At 42.0% G+C, this 23,750-nt stretch overlaps 1 protein-coding gene across 2 annotated transcripts in view; it reads right to left on the reverse strand.

Moving 5' to 3' along the window:
• st8sia1 (ST8 alpha-N-acetyl-neuraminide alpha-2,8-sialyltransferase 1) overlaps positions 1-23,063 on the reverse strand; it is an 81,812-nt gene extending 58,749 nt beyond the window's left edge. For both annotated transcript variants that reach the window (XM_059654700.1, XM_048554505.2), the window contains exon 1: positions 22,445-23,063. In XM_059654700.1, the coding sequence (XP_059510683.1) occupies positions 22,445-22,626 (182 nt within the window). In that variant the 5' untranslated portion in view covers positions 22,627-23,063. The remainder of the gene's footprint in view (positions 1-22,444) is intronic.
• Positions 23,064-23,750: the final 687 nt, after the last annotated feature.

Here is a 23,750-nt window from a genome sequence, read left to right on the forward strand (position 1 = left end):
AGATAATACCACTGGGCCATAACCTCCCCAATATAACAGAATTATATACTCTGTTCCTAGTCACTTAAATCTCTGATTCTAGGAGATTCCTTGTAACTTCCTTCGTGAAAACAGGCACAAAATCATCATTTAGCTTCTCTGCCATTTCCCTGCTTCCCATTATAAATTCTGACTCTGCGTGCAAATGGGTTCACAATGATTTTCACCAACTGCTGCCTTTTTTATGAATGTGTAGAAGTTTTTGTAGTCCATTTTGCTAGATTACGTTCAGATTCTGTTCTTCCTCTCCTTGCCAGTCTCTTGGTCTTATGCAAACGTTGTGCCTGACCTCAGCGATTGAACAGTCCTCCCAAAATTCCCTACCTTTAGGCAGTTGGTAGCAACTGGAGAAACAGCAGACCAAACCTCAAAGGTGTATAAACGAAAACACAAAACAAAATTTAATGAGCCTAATTCTAATGCTGAAAGAAAAATTTCATAAAAACCGAAAGAACTGCGGATGCAGTAAATCAGGAACAAAAACAGAAGTTGCTGGAAAAGCTCAGCATCAGTGAAGAAAACAAATCAGAGTTCTGAGGAAGGGTCACCAGACCTGAAACGTTAACTCTGAATTTTTCTTCACTGCAAGGCCTGCTGACCTTTTCCAGAAACTTCTGTTTTTGGTCCTGATTCACAGCATCCACAGTTCTTTTGGTTTTTATTTAGTATTTAACTCACTGCCACATCTCTTCCAGGCTTGCCCACCTTTAGAAGCTCTGCTCCTCTCTCCGATGGGATTTCCGTTCCAATCTCTCTTCTTGCCCACCGACATTAATTTCACTTTTTTGTTTGACCAGGTATTTGCTAAAATTCGCTTCTACAGTCATGTCACATTTCTCAGTGACTGCCTCCAGCTCAGACTCACCCCACGTGGATTCCAACTGAAGTTTCATCCCTCATGCTTTGAATCCTCCCAGGTCACAGATATCTCCGTGACATTCAATGTGCCACAGACAGCTGCTCTCATCACACCCTGAGATCCACACCCAGTGCCATGCAGTGCCATATGCGCGTTCTTGACCTTTCTCTCCAACAGCATCACAACACACTGACTCAGGGCTGCACCACTCTGCAGTTCCACTTCATCCTCCGGCGCATTCGTCATGCTAACAAGAAATGTTCTCTTTTTCTTTCAGGCATTAAGGCCCATAAGATGCAACAATTCAGAGATACCCATGGCCCTCTGAAACCTTCCACTTGCCCCTTTCCCTCTGACTCCATTCCCTCTCCCAACCCCAGCCCCTGTCAGGTATTCACCATCCCTCCTAGCCTTCCACTATCCGATGCTGAATATTCTGTACTCAGCAAAGGCCTCAGCTTTATCCCTCTGCGGCCCTTCCTTAACGAATTTCAGGCACAACATGACGCCAAACTGTACTTCCGCCATCTTCGCTTCTGTCTGATTTCTTTGGACTAGAGTCCTCTTCCAATCCCACAGACCCCTTCGCCCGGTTCCAACGCTCTCCGTCCGGCCTTTTACCTGCATTCAATCTGTTCATTGAGAACTGTCAACATCACATTGGTCACCTCAATTTCTCTATGCCACACCCCCCCTCACCAAATCCAACCTATCTCCCTCTGAACTGACTGCACGCCATCTGTTCAGATCCAACCCAGTTCTGAGGAAGGGTCACCGGACCCAAAACGTTAACTCTGACTTTTTCTTCACAGATGCTACCAAACTTGCTGAGCTTTTCCAGCAACTTCTGTTTTTGTTGTTGATAAAAATTGTCGCGATGTAAATGGGAGAGGTTAAAAATAATAAAGGTATAGCAGTGCAACAGATTTGCCAATTACATTTGCTCAAGTGATGTGAAAGATCTTGCACAAACTGGACATTGTTAGAGAGAACTGCGGGGATGTTCACAAAAAATGAGATACATAGTTGGGAGGGGAAAAATTGTTCAGGAGAGTCTATATAGAGAGTAAGAAAGGTACTAGGCGTTGCTGTATATTAATTGTTCATTCCAATTCTAATCAAGTGCTGAGCATTATCTGGGGATCCCCATTAAAAGGAATTGAGTGAAACTGTAGTTATGTGTGGGGAGGCACATGCTTGTAATGTGTTTCGTTGAAAGCACAAAGATTGACTCCACTTCCATCCTTCACCATCAGGTCGCTGGAATATTAAATGGCAACAAAGGATGAAGGTTGGAAGCGAAGAAGCTAAAATCCTAGTGGGTGCTGTAACAAAAGGGTAAACAACATGCGTACCTTGTTGAGGTTTGATCATTCTCTTCTGTTCCCTGAATCTAAACCATATCATGAGTAGAAGAACGAAGTGGAAATCTGGGCAAGTGGGTTAATTGCTTCCTACTTGGAATTCAATTAGAAGTTAGTTCCTTGTTATATGAAGGTCCATACGTCTGACAGTGCAAGTTTTGGACCTTCTAAGGAGTTCCTGGATGTGACTACTCAAAGACTGATCTATTCAACACGTACCAGGCAGGGTTAAATTTGGATCAATCTCAGATGTCAGGTGACCACTGCATGGAAAAATAGGAACAGGCAGACAGGGTAGTGAAGAAGGCGTTTGGTACACTTGCCTTTATGTGTCAGTGCATTGAGTATTGGAGTTGATAGGTCATGTTGCAGCTGTAAAGGACACTGATGTGAGTCCAGAATCAGAGGACACAGTTTCAGAATTAGGGGTAGGCCATTTAGACCAATTGAGGAAAAACTTCTTCACCCAGAGAGTGGTGGATATATGGAATGCTCTGCCCCAGAAGGCAGTGGAGACCAAGTCTCTAAATACTTTCAAGAAAGAGATAGATAGAGCTCTTAAAGATAGTGGAATCAAGGGTTATGGGGATAGGGCAGGGACAGGGTACTGATTGTGGATGATCAGCCATGATCATAATGAATGGTGGTGCTGGCTCGAAGGGCCCAATGGCCTACTCCTGCACCTATTGTCTGTTGTCTATTGGTCAGGCTACTTTTGGAATACTGCATTCAATTCTGGTCTCCCTGCTTCAGGAAGAATTTTGTGAAACTTGAAAGGGTTCAGCAAAGATTTACAAAGATGTTGCCAGGGTTGGAGGATTTGAGCTACAGGGAGAGGCTGAATAGGCTGGGGCTATTCTCCCCAGAGTGTTGGAAGCTGACGAGTGACCTAATAGAGGTTTATAAAATGTTGAGGGGCATGGATAGGGTAAATAGATAAGGTCTTTTCCCCAGGGTAGGGGAGTCCAAAACAGGAGGGCATAGGTTTAAGTAGACAGGCAAAAGATTCAGAAGGGACCTCAGGGGCAACATTCTCACACAGAGAGTGGTGTGTGTATGGAATGAGCTGCCAGAGGAAGTGGTGGAGGCTGGTACAGTTACAGCAGTTAAAAGGCATCTGGATGGGTATATGAATAGGAAAGGTTTAGAGCGATATGGGCCAAATGTGGGCAAATTAATTTAGGATATTCGGTTGGCATTGATGAGTTGGATCGAAGCGTCCGTTACTGGCCTCTAGATTCTCACTGAACATTAAAGATTAAAGAAAAAATTGATCAAAATTAATTTGGGGGTCCCTGGATTGCTACTGGGTATTTAAATTACTGGGTTGTGCTAATTGATTGGTTCTAACTGCTGTTCAGTTCTCTGGGAAGGATTCAGCATCTGGTGCTTTGAAAAATGTTACGAGGAAACAGTCTTCTTACTTCTTGGTGAAAATGGGGTCTTCTGTAGTGATGTGAAATGCTACTATGCCAATGCAGGCACTAACTACTGGCAGGATTAAACTCAGGTGTGATGAGTATAAACACACGTTTACAAACTCTGCCTTTTACAGCAAATGACAAAAATAATCAGCAGTGATAGACGAGTAAATCCAAGGAATGACCATGCCACAGTTAATAGGGACTCTAAACTTTTGTTTTATGCAATGGGCTACTCAAACAAAACAAAGTTCTCAAAATGACTCATGCTAAACAGAGTCCTGAGGACGGAGATGAAAACAATAATGAACCCAGACAAAAAATAATGGTCACAATAAGCTTTAGTCCTATGAGGTAAGTCACAGACTCCTGTGATCAGAGATAATGGGAACTGCAGATGCTGGAGAATCCAAGATAACAAAGTGTGAAGCTGGATGAACACAGCAGGCCAAGCGGCATCTTAGGAGCATAAAAGCTGACATTTCGGGCCTAGACCCTTGCTCTCTGATGAAGGGTCTAGGCCCAAAACGTCAGCTTTTGTGCTCTTAAGAAGCTGCTTGGCCTGCTGTGTTCATCCAGCTTCACATTTTGTTATCTCCTTTAACTCTGCAGTATTAGACAGTATTTAAATCACTTACTAGTCAGGATCAACGCAAGGCTAAGGAGCATACAAGAACCACTGGCTTCAGATTTGGCAATGACAGTAAATTGAGATCCCTATAGACAGTTGTAACTTCATATAAAATAGCTGGATTAAGCCACTTTGTAAATACTGATGTAGCCTCCAGTGAGATGTATTTTTCAATGCCTTAAAACTTCAATGAGAAAGACACAAATAAACCTTGACATGAGACACAATAAGGCAAGTATTTTTGGAAACATGATGGATAGATTATTCCGTCAGAAAATTGTTGTAGCTCTTTAAAAAAAACTGATGTTTCTCAACTGAGTGTTAGACAAGTGTTAATAACATCAAGTGATAGGAATTAGCAAGACAAAAATCAATTTATTGAAAATTTATGGAGACAACGTGCTCACCCTACTAGTCAAAAGTTATAAATCCTGCTATAAGGTGCAGAATGTGGTCAACAATTACATGTAACCAATGGAAAAGTTTACAAAGGATTTATTGGAGGTGAACCATCTCAGTTTCAGCGTCTTCAGCATTTTCAGCTATCACCTTTCCTCCAACATTATGTATTTTGGGGGCATTTACACCACATTACGCACATTAGCCCTTCAGATACTAAAGTGGTCCATGTCCATGTACAACATAATTTAGACAATATTAAAGCTTGAGCTATTAAGTGGTGAGGTAACATTTGCACCAGAAAGGTGCCAGGCAATTCCTATCTCCAACAAAGGAGAAACTAATCAACCATTCCCTTAAACATTCAATTACCCTCATTAAGACTCAATATCAAATCCATTGTATAGAAGCTGAAATGGATCAGCTGTATTAATACTATGGTGACACTAACAGGTCAGAGGCTGGGAATACTGCAACGAGTAACTCATCTCCTCACTCCTCAAGGCCTATTTACCATCTACAAGGCACAAGCCAAGAGTGTGATGGAATATTCCCCACTTGCCTGGAGCATCGCAGCCCCAACAACACTCAAGAAGCTTGACACCATCCAGGACAAAGCAGCCACTTGATTGGCACCACATCCACCATCTTAAACATTCATTCCGTACATTAACAAACAGTGGTAGGAATGAATAAACCTACAATGTAAGGCGAGAGGAGAGAGATTCAAAAAAGACATGAGGGGCAAGTATTTTACACAGAGGGTGGTTCGCATGTGGAATAAACTTCCTGAGGATGCAGTTCCAACATTTAAAAGACACTTAGGTAAGTATATGACTAGGATAACGAAACGTGAGGCTGGACGAACACAGCAGGCCCAGCAGCATCTCAGGAGCACAGAAGCTGAAGTTTCGGGCCTAGACCCTTCATCAGAGGGGATGCTGCTGGGCCTGCTGTGTTCGTCCAGCCCCACATTTCATTATCTTGGATTCTCCAGCATCTGCAGTTCCCATTATCACTAAGTATATGACTAGGAAAGGTTTGGAGGGGTACGAGCCAGGAGCAGGGAGGTGGGATTAGTTTAGTTTGGAATTATGTTCAGCATGGACTGGTTGGACTGAAGGGTCTGTTTCTGTGATGTATGACCCCAACACTCTGTAAAATTGAAAGGAAAAACATAAAATGGGGCAAGGATTTGTGGTAACCAAGATGATTGGAAATATTTTCGAAACCAACAAAAAATGGCCAGAAAAACAATCTAAGAGATGGAAAATAAACTTTGAGGGTAAACTAGCAAGTAATATGAAAACGGATAGGAATAACTTCTTTAAATGGATAAAACAGAAGTGAGAGACCCCTAAAGAACAGAGGAACATAGGACCCTTGGAGAATCAGACAGGTCAAATAATATTGAGGAAGCAGGGAATGGCATAGGAGGTAAATAAATACTTATGTTGGTCTTCACCACATATGACAGTAACATAATTTCAAATATATCAAAGAGCAAAAGTGGGAAAGGAATAAGTACAGTAGCTACCTCTAGAGAGAAAAGTATTGGGGAAACTAGCGGGGTTAAAGGTAGATGTGTCCCCTTGACCTGATGGGGTTGCATCCTGGGATTTTAAAGAAAGTAGCTACAGAGATAGCAGATGTACTAGAAGTAATCTTCCAGGAATCCCTAGATCCCGGAAAGGATTAAAAATTGCTAGCATTAATGTCTTTGGTCAACAAGACAGAAGACAATAAACAGGTAACTAAAAGGCTCTTAACATACACCATTGGGAAAATGTTACAGTCTACTGTAAAGGATGAAAAAGCAGAGCACTTAGAATGCAAAATATAATCAAGCAGAGTCAGCCTGGATCCATGAATGGGAAATCATACCTGACAAATTTACTACAATTTTTTAAGGAGCTAATAAAAGAGATTCAGTTGACATAATATATTTGTACTTCAAAAAGACATTCAATAAGTTACTTATTAGGATAATATTAGAGGTACAGTATTAGCATGCGTGGAGGATTGGTTAGCCACTAGAAGACAGAGAGCTGGGATAAGGGGACACATTTTCTGGATGGCAACCTGTAGCTAGTCGTAGCTAGAGAATAAAGATGAGATCCCAATTATTAATAGATATAACGTTTCAGGGAGACAGCAAAATAGCTGGGAAGACAAGAAGTGAAGATGACACAAATATTCAACACAGAGATAGATTAAGTGTGTGCTCAAAAACTTGGCAATGGAATATAATGTGGAAAAATCAGAAGTTATACATTCTGGCAGGAAGTTTAAAGGATCTGAATATCATTTAAATGGGGAAAGGATGCAAAAAACTGCAGAGCTGAGTGATTTTGTCCTCATGCAGAAATCACAAAAAGATAGCATTCAAGTTCAGCAGGTAATAGGGAAACAAAATGGACTGTTGGCCGTGATTTCAAAGGAAGTGGAGCATAGAGACATGGAGGTCTTGCTAAAACTAAACTGGGCCTTGGTCAGGTAACAGCTAGAATATTGTGGACAGTCTTAGTCCCCTTATCAATGGAAAGATCTACTGACTTTGGGAGGGTAGTCCAGAGAAGATCACTAGGTTGACCCTAGGTATGGGAGGGATTTCTCATGAGGAGATGTGGAGCAGGTTAAGCTTGTACTCATTGAGGTTTAGAAGAATGGAAGGCAACCTTATTGAAACATTAAAGATTCCTAGGGGACTTGACAGGGAGATCATAGAGAGGCTGATTCTCCTTCTGAGACAGTCTAGAACCAGAGGTCATCATCTCAGAGTAAGGGGTTGCCTATTTAAGACAGAGAATGAGGAGGAAAGTGCACCTGGGGAATTCTTTTTACCACTGAGAGTCACCAAGACTGGGTTGCAAAGTATGCTCATAGCTGAGAGACAGATATTCAACCAGTAAGGCAATCAGTAGTTTTGGGGAAAAGGCAGGTAAGTGAAATTGAAGAGTATCAGATCATCACGGTCTGATTGGACAGAGTGTGTACCATCTACAGGTTGCGCTGCAAGCTTCTTCCAATGCCATCTTCTAACCTGTGCCCTCTAACACCTTGAAGGACAATGGCAGCAGATACAGGTGAACGCCCCCACCTGCAACACTTCTTCTGAATCACTCATCATCCTGACTTGGAAATATATCACCATTCCTTTACTGTCACTGAGTTAAAATCCTGCAATTGCCACCTTAGTAGCAGTGCGGGCACCTCTAAGTCTCAAGGGCTTTAGCAGTTCAAGAAGGCAGTTCCTTACCACATTCTGAAGGCAATTAGGGATGGGCAGCAATCCTGATCTTGACAGAAACATGCACATTCCAGTAATTAATTAAAAAAGAACTTGTGAAATCTACAAAAATTACTGCAGAGTGCCACCAAGTCCTCTCCTAAGCCTTTTCTTGGTATATGACTTTAACAAGGTCATTGTCATGGACTGGAACAACGATAGAAATCATTCAATGCTACAATCTTTTTCACCCAGCTACCAGAGATAGTCTTCCTGCAATAGTATTTAGCAAATACTAAAGGGTGATTGCATCCAAAATCACACAGAAATGAACAGGTTTGGAATATTAGAATATTACTGTTAATGGAGAAGAACTTGCATGGAATGAGTTTTTTGTGACTTATATAAAAACAGGAACATTATATTCCTGAACACTGCATCTGAAAGTCCTCTCAGCTACAGACTTCAGAAAATGAATCATACGGTGACTGACAAAATGGTGCATAAGTTCATGGCTGATCAACTAGAGTATTACTTAATACCGTTCATGCAGAGTTCACTCCAGATGGTTGGATGATATTAACCCTAACAATGAATCTTGCCTTCTGTTCTGCACAATAGTCCTCCTGCTGTAGAAGGTTCAGCAAGCAGTTCTATTTATTCTCCAGACATGAATGTATTAGAAGCAAAGAGACAGAATTTTATCCAGGTTGAAGTCACTGAGAAGATTTGCAAATCAATGAGGGATCCTATATGAAAATGTGAAATAGATTTCAATTCAGGAAATTTGGTACAGTCTAAAATAGAGGGGTCAGAGAGAATGGAAAGACCCTGGTAAAATGATAGGTATGATTACAAACCAGATTATCTAAAACGAAATGGAACTGTCCAAGTTCATTCATCAAGTAATCAGTATGAATTACAAACTCTGAACTCTGAAAAGGTAATGAAGTAAATGAGGCACTAGGTGCCTCAAAAGTTCTTGGGTTTTATGATGAAGGTCTTGAGGAACCAAATGCATTAGATAAGTGGCTGGGTGCAATAATGTGAGCGATCAGGGCAGAGCTAACAAATCCACAAGCAAAATAGCGATGGCTGCATGCTCCATTGACACACATGGCAGTGAATGTTATTGGACAGTTTACATACCAGTTGACAATCCAGGATGATGGCTAAGAAGTGAGATCCATGGACTGGCAGAACTGGCCGGAAGAATGAAGAGTAAGAAAGAGTGGTGCAAGCTCAGATACTGGATCTGGAAATGGCTCATTGACCTACAGAAGTGCATGTGGTGGAGAATTAGACATTCAACCAAAGGCAAAGGAGAGTGCAGGAAAGTGGAGTTGAAATGCCCATCAGCCATGATTAAATGGCGGAGTGGACTCGATGGGCTGAATGGCCTTACTTCCACTCCTATGTCTTATGGTCTTATGGATGCTGGAAATCTGAAATGAACAAAGAGAATGCTGGGGAAACTCAGCAGGTCAGGCAGCATCTGTGTAAAGTGAAGCAGAATTAACATCTCGAATCCAGTATGACCCTTCCTTAGAACGTCTTCCAAAGAAGAGTCACATCAGACTCAAAATGCTAACTTTATTTCTCTTTTCATAGATACTGCCAGAGAGTATGGAATGAGCTGCCAGAGGGAGTGGTTGAGCTGGTACAATTATAACATTTGAAAGGCATCTGGATGGGTATGTGAATAGGAATGATTTAGAGGGATATGGACCAAATACTGGCAAATGGGGCTAGATTTATTTAGGATATCTGGCATCGGCATGTGAGACTGAAGGTTCTGTTCCCGTGTCTTCTAGCTCTAAGACTGTACAACTCTATGGGCCTGCTGGCTTTCTCCAGGATTTTCAGTGCTTATAATGGAGAATGAACACTTGACGGTGACTAGAGTTATCTCTCAGTAGTAACCTTGACACACCGAAAAATACAAGTAGAAGCCTCAGCTTGAACAGATTAGATAATGAAATGAAGGCAGCAAAGCAGTCTTGACCCAGATGATTACAGGAGTCCTCGAGGCCATGAAGATAAACTAATAAGAGGCAAACACGAGGAGTTAACTGGTCAAACAGATGGATTTGAACTGAAAATTTATTTGTGGATGGGATTCACAATGCTAAAGTGCAGCTAACAGCTCAAGGTTTGGAAGAGTGACTGGGTTATACAGTTGTTAGAATGGATTCTCCCACAACTGCATACTCTATCTTCAAAACATTTACAGTTCCTTCGGCTACATATTCATGGGAGTGCAGATCATCCAAAATTCAAACCACATTTCTGCAGGGCAATAACCTTTAGATGGAAATGCTTCTGAAACTAAGACCTACAAAGCCCACCATCCGTCCACCCCACCTCCTCCCATTCCCCACACAAAACAAGACCTTTCCTGCACCCAACCACCACTCAAAAGGCAGCAGATACACAAGTGAAACTCAGTCATAACTTCAGCGGGCTCTGTTTTGCCGACAATAGGCTGTGGTTAATGAAATGCACATCCTGTGACGTTTTGGTGTCACAAAGGGAACATTTGGGTGCCGTTATGATGCATGTTGGTGATTACTTTCACCGGGGATTTGAGAATCTTAAAAATATTAGAATGGAAACGTTTAAGATGGGAAATTGGCTTGTGGGGAATTTAAACATATTGGTTTAGATACTAACCAAAGTAGAGTCTAAACACAGCAGATTTCTACATCCACTGACGCATGAGTCAGAAAATGCACACACTTATGTTCAAGTCCTGCAGTCACTGTCTCCTCGTGATGGTGGATACAGTTTGAGGGGATGCCCCCTACATTAACATGGCTAATCAGGGGACTCTCCCATTCTTACCATCTGTCATTGGTGTACATTGGGCAGGTGTACTGGACGCTACTCGGCCTCCTTGATCACATTACGAACACACGTGCTCCGGCCATCGAGATCTTGGAGTGGGGCTCAGTCTAGGAGCTTCTAGCGGAGAGACAAGGACTCTACCCACTGGACCACAAGACCACAAAGTAGGTCTGGGATAACTTTAAATCAACAATCTTATCCACAGAGTGTTACTCCCAACATAAATAATTACATCAAGTCATCTCAGGTGGTTCTAATGAGACAGAGAAATTGAGAAACTTGAACAGGTTAGGCACTTAGACAAGATTGTTAGAGCTAAGTACGACAATAGAACACACTAAAGTAGAAAATGTTTTAAGGGCAAATAAAGCATTAAAAACATTTCGATCTGTATAACTGCATACCAAAAGGTTCAATCCTTAAGTGAGCCAAGGAATGTGAAACCAATGGTTTTTCATATGCTTCACATGTTGCTGGGGCTCCCAGTACAGCTGTTTTTATAATGTTTCATATCTGCAAAATTGGGAAGTGTTCTATACTTTAGGAACTAGGTAACTGGAAGGTCTATTATAAGTACTTTTGATGCTGGTTTCTGTGGAAGCACTGATATAGAACAGTAGAACATAGAACAGTACAGCACAGAACAGGCCCTTCAGCCCACAATGTTGTGCCGACCATTGATCCTCATGTATGCACCCTCAAATTTCTGTGACCATATACATGTCCAGCAGTCTCTTAAATGACCCCAATGACCTTGCTTCCACAACTGCTGCTGGCAACGCATTCCATGCTCTCACAACTCTCTGCGTAAAGAACCTGCCTCTGACATCCCCTCTGTACTTTCCACCAACCAGCTTTAAAACTATGACCCCTCGTGCTAGCCATTTCTGCCCTGGGAAATAGTCTCTGGCTATCAACTCTATCTATGCCTCTCATTATCTTGTATACAAGAAATATGAAATTATGTTTGTCAAATATTTTGACTGAGAATCAGTGCAATTGCCACGCTGAAGCTAAAACATTTACAATTACTATCCTTTCTTATGGTACAGTGTACACTCAAAAACAGTCAAGTGAGAAATGGTTACAGATTGATATTGCCGGCTTGAAACGAATTCTGAAGAAAAAGGAGTCCCCTTAAAATCAACAAAGATGCAAGGCATTAACTGTTGTGATTATTTTACAAAATGAAATACGAGAATTGAAGAAATTGTTGGTGGTCCAACAGGCAACAAATACTGAATATGGAGTTTTCAATTTCACTTATTATGAAGTTTTGGTTGCGCATATGAACACTAACATAAGTAGAGAGAAGGGATCTCTTAAATATACACTAATTGCACTTCATTATGTGTAGGTGGTAGTGTAATGATTATAAAATTTTCTAAGACATTTATTTTTTAAACTATTGCTTTAAACTGAAGGTAAAACAGCATGTTGTAGAATGGGGAATAGTGAAATTATATCAGATTCTTCCTAGAGACAGGTCCAAGTGCTGTCATGAGGACATAGGCCTAGATTCAAACACACAGAGACTCAACCGCAGGTGTTAACGACTTACTATTCTTGTTGGGGCTAAGTAGAATATGAGTGGGAATTGGTGATGAGAGGAACGTATCTAAATTTAAGAAGGAAGGAGTCACCAGAAGGTAGCTAAGGAAATCGAGTGAAAAGCCATTCAAGAGGACATTAGAAGGCATCTCCCTGCTGCAGCAGGAAGGGACAAACCTGCTGGAACTTTGAGAACGATCTGAAGTTTACCAACAAGGTTACAGATCTGCTGAGAGTAGGCCGTAACTTACAAGCATTGTGTGGGGATTACAGTCACATTCTATTGTTTTATTCTCACTTGGGACATGGGCATCACTAATTCAAAGAAAAGCTGCCGTACTCTCCTGACCAACATTTATCTGTTCAGAAACATTTTATTCGCACTGCTATTTGTGGAACTTGCTGTGCAAAAATTAGCGCCCGGTTTTTATTCCAGGGTAGCAGATGTTATGCTTCAACTGGTTCTTCAGTGCTTTCCAACATCCCATGCCCATGAAAGATACGTAAATTCAGGACCAGAGATAATGGGAACTGCAGATGCTGGAGAATACGAGATAACATAAAAGAGATGGACTTGAATTTACAAAGTGTGGAGCTGGATGAACACAGCAGGCCAGGCAGCATCTTAGGAGCACAAAAGCTGACGTTTCGAGCCTCGACCCTTCATCAGAAAACAGGAGCTTTTGTGCTCCTAACATGCTGCTTGGCCTGCTGTGCTCATCCAGCTCCACACCTTGTAAATTCAAGTCCGTCTCTTTTATGTAGATTTCAGTTCAGGGTGCTGTTGCAGAAGCAAACAACATTTGCACTATTTATGCATCACTGTTTAAATAGCAACCTCTCCTTGAGATATAAAGGCTAGGACTATTTTTCCTGAGGCACGGGAGACTGAGGGGTGACCTTACAGATGGTTACAAAATCATGAGAGGCATAGATAAGGTAGATAGCCAACAGCTTCTTTCTCATGGTACAGGAGTCTAAAACTACAGGCCATAGGTTTAAGGTGACAGGGAAGAGATACAAAAGGGTCCAGGGGGGCAATTATTTCACACAGCGGGTGATAAGCATTTGGAACAGGCTGCCAGAGGTAGTGGTGGAGGCAAGAACAATTTTATCACTTAAGAAACACTTGTTCAGCTACATTGATGGGATGGGTACGGAGGGATATGGACTGAACGCAGGCAAAATGGACCAGATCAATTGTGAAAACTAGGTGACATAGACAAGTTGGGTCAGCAGGCCTGTTTTCATGCTGTAAACCTCTATGACACTCTGACTCAACACAGTGTGACCACTGCCAGCCTCTTGGCATTTGTCTACATTCCTTGCTGCATTGCTATTCATCGATAGGTTGGGGTTGAGTGTGGACGCTTTCCAGCAATGATGCTTACTGTTGAAAGGACAGAATGTTTTGTGAATAGAGAAGGTGTGTACTTCATCTGTTGTGTTACTGACTGTAAGGAAGTTCAATTTTTAGAAGCTGTCTCATTTGCCTAGATCCCTCTGATGAGAGGATGCAATGTTTTGTTTAGTTCTCAACTGAATTAATACCAACTCTGATTCTCAACTGCCTCATCATTACACTGAATAAAAGTTCTTTAAATGTTCCATTTTGTTCTCAACACCAGGATGATCAATCTGTAGAATAATTTTCCCAATGTCCCCACAATGGTGAGACTTCAGAAGGGACGGGATCAGAGATTGGGGCTTTTTTATTCACGTAGACACAGCCATAGGTGTGCTTACAACGATTTCTCTTCCACTTTCTGCACCATTTTCTCCAGAGACCACAGAGGATCAAAACGGTGGCTCAGCGATTAGCACTGCTGCCTCATCACACCAGGGGCCATGGGTTCAATTCCATCTTTGGGAAATTGTCTATTTGCACATTCTCCAGATGTCTGCTTGGGTTTCCAGTGGGTGCTCTACTTTCCTCCCACAGTCCAAAGGCGTGCAGGTTGGGTGGACTAACTGTGCTAAATGGTCAATAGTGTCCAGGGATGTGGAGTCTAGCTGGGCTAGCCATGGTTACAGAGATACAGGGATGGAGTCTGGGTGAGATGCTCTTTGAAACGTCAGTGAAGACTGGATGGGCTGAATGTTCTGCTTCCACGCTGTAGGGTTTCAATGATCTGTTTATTGCACCCACCCATCCCCACTTCTATTTCCTATCTACTTGGTGATTTCACCTTGAAGCACAGAAGCTGTTTCCATGTGTACACCAACAATCCCCAGTTTTATCTCAATCCTACCTCGCTCAGCTCCTCTGGTTTATCTCACAGCTTGTCCAATTAACTGAGCAGTAATTTCCTCCAAATAAATATTGGAAACACTAAAGTAAATGATTTTGATCTTTGATATGAACTCCGGCTCCCAAGCCACCAGCTCCTACCCTCTCCCTGATCAATGTCTCAGGCTGAACCATAGAACATAGAACATTACAGCACAGTACAGGCCCTTCAGCCCTCGATGTTGGCCGACCTGTCATACCAATCTGAAGCCCATCTAACCTACGCTATTCCATATACGTCCATATGCTTATCCAATGACGACTTAAATGTACCTAAAGTTGGCGAATCTGCTACCGTTGCAGGAAAAGCGTTCCCTTCTCTTATTACTCTCTGAGTAAAGAAACTGCTTCTGAAATCTATTTTATATCTTTCACCCCTCAATTTAAAGCTACGCCCCCTCGTGCTCGCTGTCACCATCCTAGGAAAAAGGCTCTCCCTATCCACCCTATCTAACCCTCTGATTATTTTATATGTTTCAATTAAGTCACCTCTCAACCTTCTTCTCTCAAATGAAAACAGCCTCAAGTCCCTCAGCCTTTCCTCGTAAGACCTTCCCTCCATACCAGGCAACATCCTAGTAAATCTCCTCTGCACCCTTTCCAAAACTTCCACATCCTTCTTATAATGCGGTGACCAGAACTGTACGCAATACTCCAAGTGCGGCCGCACCAGAGTTTTGTACTTTGTAATTCACTTTTCTATCCACTGTTGACACCCTTGATAGTCAGGAATCTGCCTACATTTGCCTTAAAAATAATCGATAGACTCCAACAGTCCCTTGAGACAAGAAACAGACTCAAAACCATCTGAGAGAAGAAATTCGCCTCACCTCCAAATTAGTTGGGAAATCCTTTAGTTTTGAACTGTCTCCCTTAGATCTAGAAAACATCCTCTCAGCATTCATCTATCAAGTCATCTCCAGGTCATATACAATTCAATAAGATCACTGCTCATTCTGCTAAATTCCAATGGATGTAGACGGAACCCATTCAAATGTTCTCTCAAAATAACTCACCAATCTCAGAAATCAGTTGTGTGAACCTTCTTCAAACTGTTTCTAATGCAATGATGTAACTTCTTAAATCTATGGACACAAACGTAACACAGAATGCCAAATGGGGCCTCATCCATGCTCTTTAAAACTGTGGTAAAACATCCCAACTTGTACTCCGTACTGCCCTGGCACGAAACAATTACTCTATATCATCTCCATCACGAAGAGAGTCTGCTTTCCATCTCCACAGGCCCAAAGCCTGTGCCCTTCAGTGTCTCAGATCATCTGCTGCTACAGGAGCCCTCATTGGGTTTGTTCTTGTTCTCACATAGGGCATGCGTACTGCTGGCAAGGTGGGCATTAGTTACTTATCCCTAACTGTAGCTGTTTCTGCCTGGTGTGGGGACACCTATAATGTCATTAGGATGTGTTATGATGGAGCTTGAATTGCACTTCTAAATAAAAACCAAAAGAACTGTGGGTGCTGTAAATCAGAAATAAAAGTAGAAATTGCTGGAAAAGCTCAGCATTTATGGCAGCATCTATGGGGAGAAATCAGAGACAACGTATCAGGTCGAGTTCTCAGGGAGAGTCATTCAATCCGAAACGTTAACTCTGATCTCGCTTCACAGATGCTGCCAGACCTGCTGAGCTTTTCCAGCAATTTCTGCTTTTGACTCTATTACACTTCTGCCAGGTGACCCACCTTATACCTCTGCAAACGTAAACTCATCCCAAACTTTAATGCCCATATCTTGCATCAAATCCAGTTCAATCATTACTCAAGTGCTCAATAATCTCCACTGACTCACAGACTGGCCGTGCTTCAACTTTATGACTCTCATCCTGCATTTCAAACATCTCATTGCCTGACTCTTTAACATCTTTGACCGTGACAACTCTCTGAGATCTCAGCCCTCTCCAAGTCTCGCTTCTTGTGTGTTTCTGAAGTGAATCTCTCCACCCCTGGCAACTGCATAGTAAGCTCCAGAACTCCTTCCTTGAACATTTCTGCCCCTTTTTCTTCCATCCTTTGAAGACATCTTTGACCAACATTTCGGTGGCTTTTCCTAGTAAATTCTTTGGCGGCTTGGTGTCAATAACAGGCCACTTTTACTTTTCTACATGAGTGGGTGTTGCTTGAATAATTGTTTGACTGAAGTTTATTGGCAAACAAGGCTAAGTGTAAGCAGGGAGGGGCCAGGCAACCAGCACAAACAGTCTGCAGTTCAAATGAGGTCATTTGCAGCGCAGCAACAGTGCTGCAGCAAATGACGGTACATCACACTCTTTGGCAGCGCCAACCTATTCCATCATGGTTTTAGAAATGTGTACACATTGTACATCGACTCTTTGGCTCATTACCATGGCACAGAAAATTTAAGTGTTTTATTTCAGTGTGTAAGTGAGTGAATGATTAAATGAGTGAATGGCTAATCCACAGAACAGACTGCAAAAGGAAATGTCAGAAGTGACTAGCACCAAATTATTCAAATGTAAACTCAACAGAGTTCTTGAGCACATTACATTTGGGGGTTAGAGCATGTGAGGAATTTTAGACACAACGTGGGGTGAGCATAACTTGCTTGAAAGGAACAGGTGACTGCAGTTACCAAAGCTCAAAGCCAGTGGGGTTTTCCTTGTCTCAGTCTTTCCTGTTTTAGGATAATTAATAGAGTTTAGAAATCATCACGAAAAGTCACCCACTTCATTATTGTTGTTTGACAACCAGGATGTTACCTTTGCTCATAGCACAAAGAGCAATACAGCACAAGAACAGGCCCTTTGGCCCTCCAAGCCTGTGTCACCGCATTTTCCCCTTGTGTACTAAAATTGTCTTCACTTACAGGATCTGTATCCCACTATTCCCTTCCTATTGATGAATTTGGCCAGGTGTTCCTAGAATGCTGCTATTGCATCTGCTTCCACTCCCTCCTCTGGCAGCGTGTTCCAGGCACGCACCACCCTCTGTGTGAAAAACTTGCCTCGCGCATCTCTTTTAAGCTTCCCCCCCTGCACCTTGAACCTGTGTCCCCTAGTAACTGCTCCCTCCAAGCTGTGAAAATAAATCTCACACTTTCCACACTCTCCACGCCATTCACAATCTTATAAATTCCTAAGTTCTAAAGCCAACCATCGCTCCTCTTGCTTTAACAAACTCTCACAGTTGCACAGGATTAAAAAAAACATTCAATTACAAATGAAGAATTCTGTAACTGCTCACAAAATTATTTATAAACATTCCAAACTTTCCACATTTTAAAAATGCAGGCAACAACTGGAAGCTACCTTGGAGTTTCCTATGAGAGATACATGGGCATATGCAGCATTTGACACTCAGTAAGAGGCTGTCTCCATTGGGTAGTGTTAATGGATGCATTTTCCATGGCATTGCCTCTGCCAATCACAGTCAACTTGCCAACAAATCAGCACTCAGTACTAATGCCATTTTGCCCTTGAATTGGTATTCTTGCCAAATGTCCTGATGAATGCAAATGAAAAGCTTCAACAAAATGTGTCTTCTGTTTTTTTCTAATCCTCAAGATCTGCATTACCAAACAACTACTTGTATAATTGAGACATGGATACAATAATGACCAAAATTTGGGCAGCAATAACATATATCAAGTTACACGTATGCTAAACCTTTAGTTGAATTTGTTCAAGAGTTCAATAAATCTAAGACAGTGTCAGTTAACATTTCCAAAAACAGTGATAATGCTAAAGTGAGGCACAGTCCTATGATTGAACAGGCATTTATTTGAGATGGGATTGAACAGAATGGTAATATGATAATTAATTTATGCTGTGTCCAATGCATACTTAAATGAAATATGACAATTCTGACCATTTTTAGATTTGCTCCATTTAGGCCACTATGTTATATATTGTATATTTCAAGGGAGGCGATGGCCTAGTGGTATCATCACTGGGCTACTATCTAAGGACCCATGGGATCAAATCCTGCCACAGCATATGGTGGAATTTGAATTCAGTAAAAATCTGGATTTAAGAGTCTAATAATGACCATGAAACTGTTGTCAATTGTCAGAAAAAGCATCTTTGGTTCCCTAATGCCCTTTAGGGAAGGAAACTGCTGTCCTAATCTGGTATGGACTACATGTGACTCCAAACCCACGTCAATGTAGTTGACTGCTCTCCATTTGGACACTAAATACTGGCCTAGCCAGCAATGTCATCATCCCATGAATGAATTTTTTTTTTAAATTTTGCTTTAATTGTTGACCACACCAGACCCAGGACTTGTTTAAAAATTCTGGCATGGCACTTCAGCAAACCTGGTTTGTCATAGGCTGATGTGGTGAGCTGTGAGGGTGAAATGCACACCACCCAGCAACTCCCTGCTCTTACACAATATCAGCAAACATTTTAGTACCTTGCTTTCAAGCAAGGCTGCCTGGTCATGCTGAGCAGCAGACCCAAAGGATAGAAATTTGGCATTCATTTTGATGATATAGTCACACCTATTAGGGACAAAATAAGAGCAGGTTCCCGCACACAATTCCTATCCAAATAATCATCCAACAACTCCTGAGCTGAATCAAATGACTCAAATTGAACCTGCCTTCACCCCATTTCCAGGTAATGCATTCCATACCGTGACTACTCATTGGTCCTGCAATAGATGGCACAGTGACTCAGTAGTTAGCACTGCTGCTTAACAGCGCCACGGACCGGGGATCGATTCCAGCCTTGAGCGACTTCCTGCATGGAGTTTGCACATTCTCCTCGTGTCTTTGTGAGTTCACTTCAGATGCTCCGGTTTCCTCCCACAGTTCAAAGATGTGTAGGCTAGGTGGACTGGCCGTGCTAAAATTGCCTGAAGTGTTCAGGGATGTCTAGCTTAGGTATGGGATGGTTCTGAGTCAGATGATCCAAGGGTCAGTGTGGACTTGTTGGGCTGCAGGGCCTGTTTCCACACTGTAGGGATTGTATGATCTACACAAAACTGCACTGAGAACATGGACCTTGTTCACTCAGTGTACTTGGAGCTGGCTCCAGAATTTTTCACAAGGCCCAGTAAAAACATACCCTGCATCCTCCCTGTTTACTCACAATATGAATTAGGTGAGAATTTGCATTTTATAATCAGTGGGTGATTCAAAGGCGATACCTCTAATTTACTAAAAAAAATCAAAAGCCTAGTCATTATCTTTTTCCTGACCCTTTAATCAGTGACTTCCTGTGAGTATGAAGTTACACGGTTTGAACCAAAAGGAATGGGTGAAGGATTAAACATTCTGATGGGAGCGGGTAGAATCACAGCACCAAGCTAAAATCAATTCATCTCACCAGTCCTGAAGGCTCCCAACTGTGGGGTCACACGAAGATTAAAGCTATCAGAGACACACTGTAAGTGTCAGCTGGCTTTGTCTGTCAAACAACTCGACTTCCAGCGAGCCAAAGAATGATCAAGCTTACAGATGGAGAAAGAGTGGATGGAGGGAACTGACTGCTGTGATAATGACCTCTGACTTCTGGCTGTGCAAAGACCAGCACACACACTTAAATGGGCGGCATGGTGGCTCAGTGGTTAGCACTGCTGTCTCATAGCGTCACGGACCCGGGTTCGATTCTGACCTTGGGCGACTGTCTGTGTGGAGTTTGCATATTCTCCCTGTGTCTGCGTGGGCTTCCTCTGGGTGCTCCGGTTTCCTCCCACAGTCCAAAGATGTGCAGGTTAGGCGGATTGGCCATGCTAAATTGCCCGTAGTGTTCAGGGGTGTGTGGGTTATAGGGGCATGGGTCTGAGTGGGATGCTTCAAGGGGTGGTGTGGACTTGTTGGGCCGAAGGGCCTGTTTCAACACTGTAGGGAACCTAATCTAAAATGCAATATATGTAATTTTGCGTGAATACATAATTAATCAACACATTACACATATTTTATATATAACATATATATTACGTACAGAGTGTGTTTTATACTTTTGTATCTGTGTATTACATATCATGAGATATATAACATGTAATTTTTATACTATATGTCCTTCATTTAGCATCAATATATGATAATGCATTACATGCTGATTTTTTTTATGTCATATGCATTAGTGTTGTACATGTACTATATATCATATAGATAAGTGTTAAACATGTGTTTCATATACAAATGCCTGAAATAAATATATTATATTTATATTTAGGTATTTTCCTGTCCAAGCACCAATGCTTTATAACATGCAACAGATATCTATACATGTCCTATACATTTATATGCATGTGTAAAACAGTTATATGCGCATTTTATATTATATGTGTGTATGATATTTGTGCATGAGATATTTGTGTGAGAGATACTGGTGTGTGAGAGAGATACTTGTATGTGGGACAGATATTTGCATCTGTGAGATATCTGTGCATCGGTGAGATATCTGTGTGAATGAGATATTTCTGTGTTTGTAGGATATTTCTCTCTGTGTGAGATATTTATGTGTCTGTGGGATATATTTATATGTTGTGATATGTTTATGTGTGTATGATAAGTTTATGTGTGTGTGACATGTTTATGTGTGTGTGATATATTATGTGCGTGTGACATGTGTGTGATAAATTGTGTGTGGTATGTTTGTGTGTGTGACATGTTCATGTGTGGGATGTTTATGTGTGTGATATGTTTATATGTGTGAGAGATATGTTTGTGTGTGTGACATGTTCATGTGTATGAGATATGTTTGTGTGTTTGAGATATGGTTATGTGTGTGAGATATGATTATGTGCATCATATGTTTATGTGTGTCTGAAATATGTCTATGTAAGTGTGTTTATGTGTATGTGATGTTTACGTGTGTGTGATATGTTTGTGTGTGTGATATTTTTGTGTGTGTGATATCTTTATGTGTTTATATGTGTGTGATATGTTTACGTGTGTGATGTTTAAATGTGTGCGTGATTTATTTGTGTATGTGTTATAAGTTTGTGTGTGACATGTTCAAGTGCATGTGAGACATGTTTATGTGCATGTGAGACATGTTTATGTGTGTGATATGACTGTGTTTGTATGATATGTTTGTGTGTGTGATAGGTTTATATCTGTGTGATATATGTTTATATGTGTGAGATATGTTAATGTGCGTGTGATATATTTATGTGTGTGTGGTATGTTTATGTGTGTGGTGATATGTGTATGTGTGCGTGTGATATGTTTATGTATGTGCGGGATATGTTTATGTGTGTGACATGCTTATATGCATGTGTGATATGCTTATGTGTGTGATATGTTTGTGTGTGTGATATGTTTGTGTGTGTGACATGTTTATGTGTATTTGCGATATATTTATTTGTGTTTGAGATATATTTACGTGTGTGGGTGATATGTGTATGTGTGCGTGTGATATGTTCATGTATGTGCGGGATATGTTTATGTGTGTGACATGCTTATATGCATATGTGATATGCTTATGTGTGTGATATGTTTTGTGTGTGTGAAATGTTTGTGCGTGTGTGATATGTTTATGTGTGTGGATGTTATGTTATGTGTGTGATATGTTTACGTATGTGTGATATGTTTGTGTTTTTGTGATATGTTTATGTGTGTGGATATGTTATGTGCGAAATGTTTGTGCGTGTGTGATATGTTTATGTGTGTGGATGTTATGTGTGTGTGATATGTTTATGTGTATGTGTGATATGTTTATGTGTGTGTGATATGTTTATGTGATATGTTATGTGTGTGGGTGAGCTATCTGTGTAGCTGTTGCAGCCTGACTGAGCCGCTGCCCCCAGCCCCGGTCCCTTGCTGTACCGTTATGTCTGTCGGTGTGAGACAGCCCTCCTCCCTTCCCCTCTCCTTGCTGTACCTGAATGCGGCGATGGCTGTCTGATTCCTCTTCCAGCGCGCCTGCTGCAGGATCTCCTGCACGATCTCCTTCTCGTCGGGGATCCTGTAGACCGGGTAGACATAGAGCCAGCACAGCAGCGAGACGCAGAGGGCGAGCCCGAGAGGGAGCCGGGAGCGGGGGCATAGTCCCCTCCACGGCATGCTCCACGGCGGCCGGAGGCACGGGCTAAGGGAACGGGCCAACCTCACATCGTCCCCGGGCTGAGTGCCCTCCCGGCGGGGATGCTGTTCGCTACAATGCAGCGTCTGGGGGGGATGTGCCAACGGAGAGCTCCCATCCCCATCGATTCACTGTAACACCAAACAAAATAAAAAGCCCTCTTACTAAGACGACTCAGGAACCATTAGATCCTCTCTCCTTTCCCCTCTCTGCTTTAATCTTAGTGCATCGCCAACAACGCAGGAAGGGCGCCTGGAATATGAAATAATCGCAGAGATAAATCAGGAATGCAGGTTAGCACAGAGAGTGACTGCTGCATGCATGAAGCAAAGAGAGAGAGAGGAAGAGATGCAATGTTGTCTTCCCCGTGCACAAAGCCCTCCTTGTGCAGCGACCACGGTCGCCAACTGCTTGCCTCTTGCCCCGTCTGCTGGCAGTGGGAGGGTTCCATTCAGGCTATTTCTCTCCTTTCTCTCCTGCAGCCCCCCCCGCCCCCTAACCCCAACCCACATCTTGATCAAACAAAAACCCCACCGTGTCCATACATCATCTGCTCCGAAGCTTTTTATTTTCAAAGCAAACTACATGTAAGGAAGGCTTATTCCCTTTCCAATCATTATCATTACAGGGATGATATTTTCACAACCAGCAGTATGTTCTCTGAAGTTTTATTTTAAATCAATGCCTCGTTATCATCCCTAGTTCCGAGGAAGGGTTACTCGACCCAAAACGTTCATTCTGATTTCTCTCTGCACCTGATGAACTTTTCCAGCAATTTCTGTTTTTGCTTCTGATGTACTGCATCTGCAGTTTTTATTTCTCTTGATAATCCTGTTTGAATTACTGGGCTACAGAATGGAGTGTCCTTTCTACTTTTACACAATAAACACTGCCTCCAGAAGCTGTAGCCCACATCCCTCTTCATTCTGACCTCAACCTTGTCCTGCAAATCTATTTCCAGAAGAGCACCCTCTACTGTCTCCCCCTCTTTTCCACCGTCTATTGTTCACCTTCGAGCCACCATCAATTGGTAAGAGATAGTAGGAACTGCAGATGCTGGAGAATCCGAGATAACAAAGTGTGGAGCTGGATGAACACAGCAGGA

Source organism: Stegostoma tigrinum, chromosome 25, assembly GCF_030684315.1.
Source record: "Stegostoma tigrinum isolate sSteTig4 chromosome 25, sSteTig4.hap1, whole genome shotgun sequence".
Taxonomy (NCBI): Eukaryota; Metazoa; Chordata; class Chondrichthyes; order Orectolobiformes; family Stegostomatidae; genus Stegostoma; species Stegostoma tigrinum.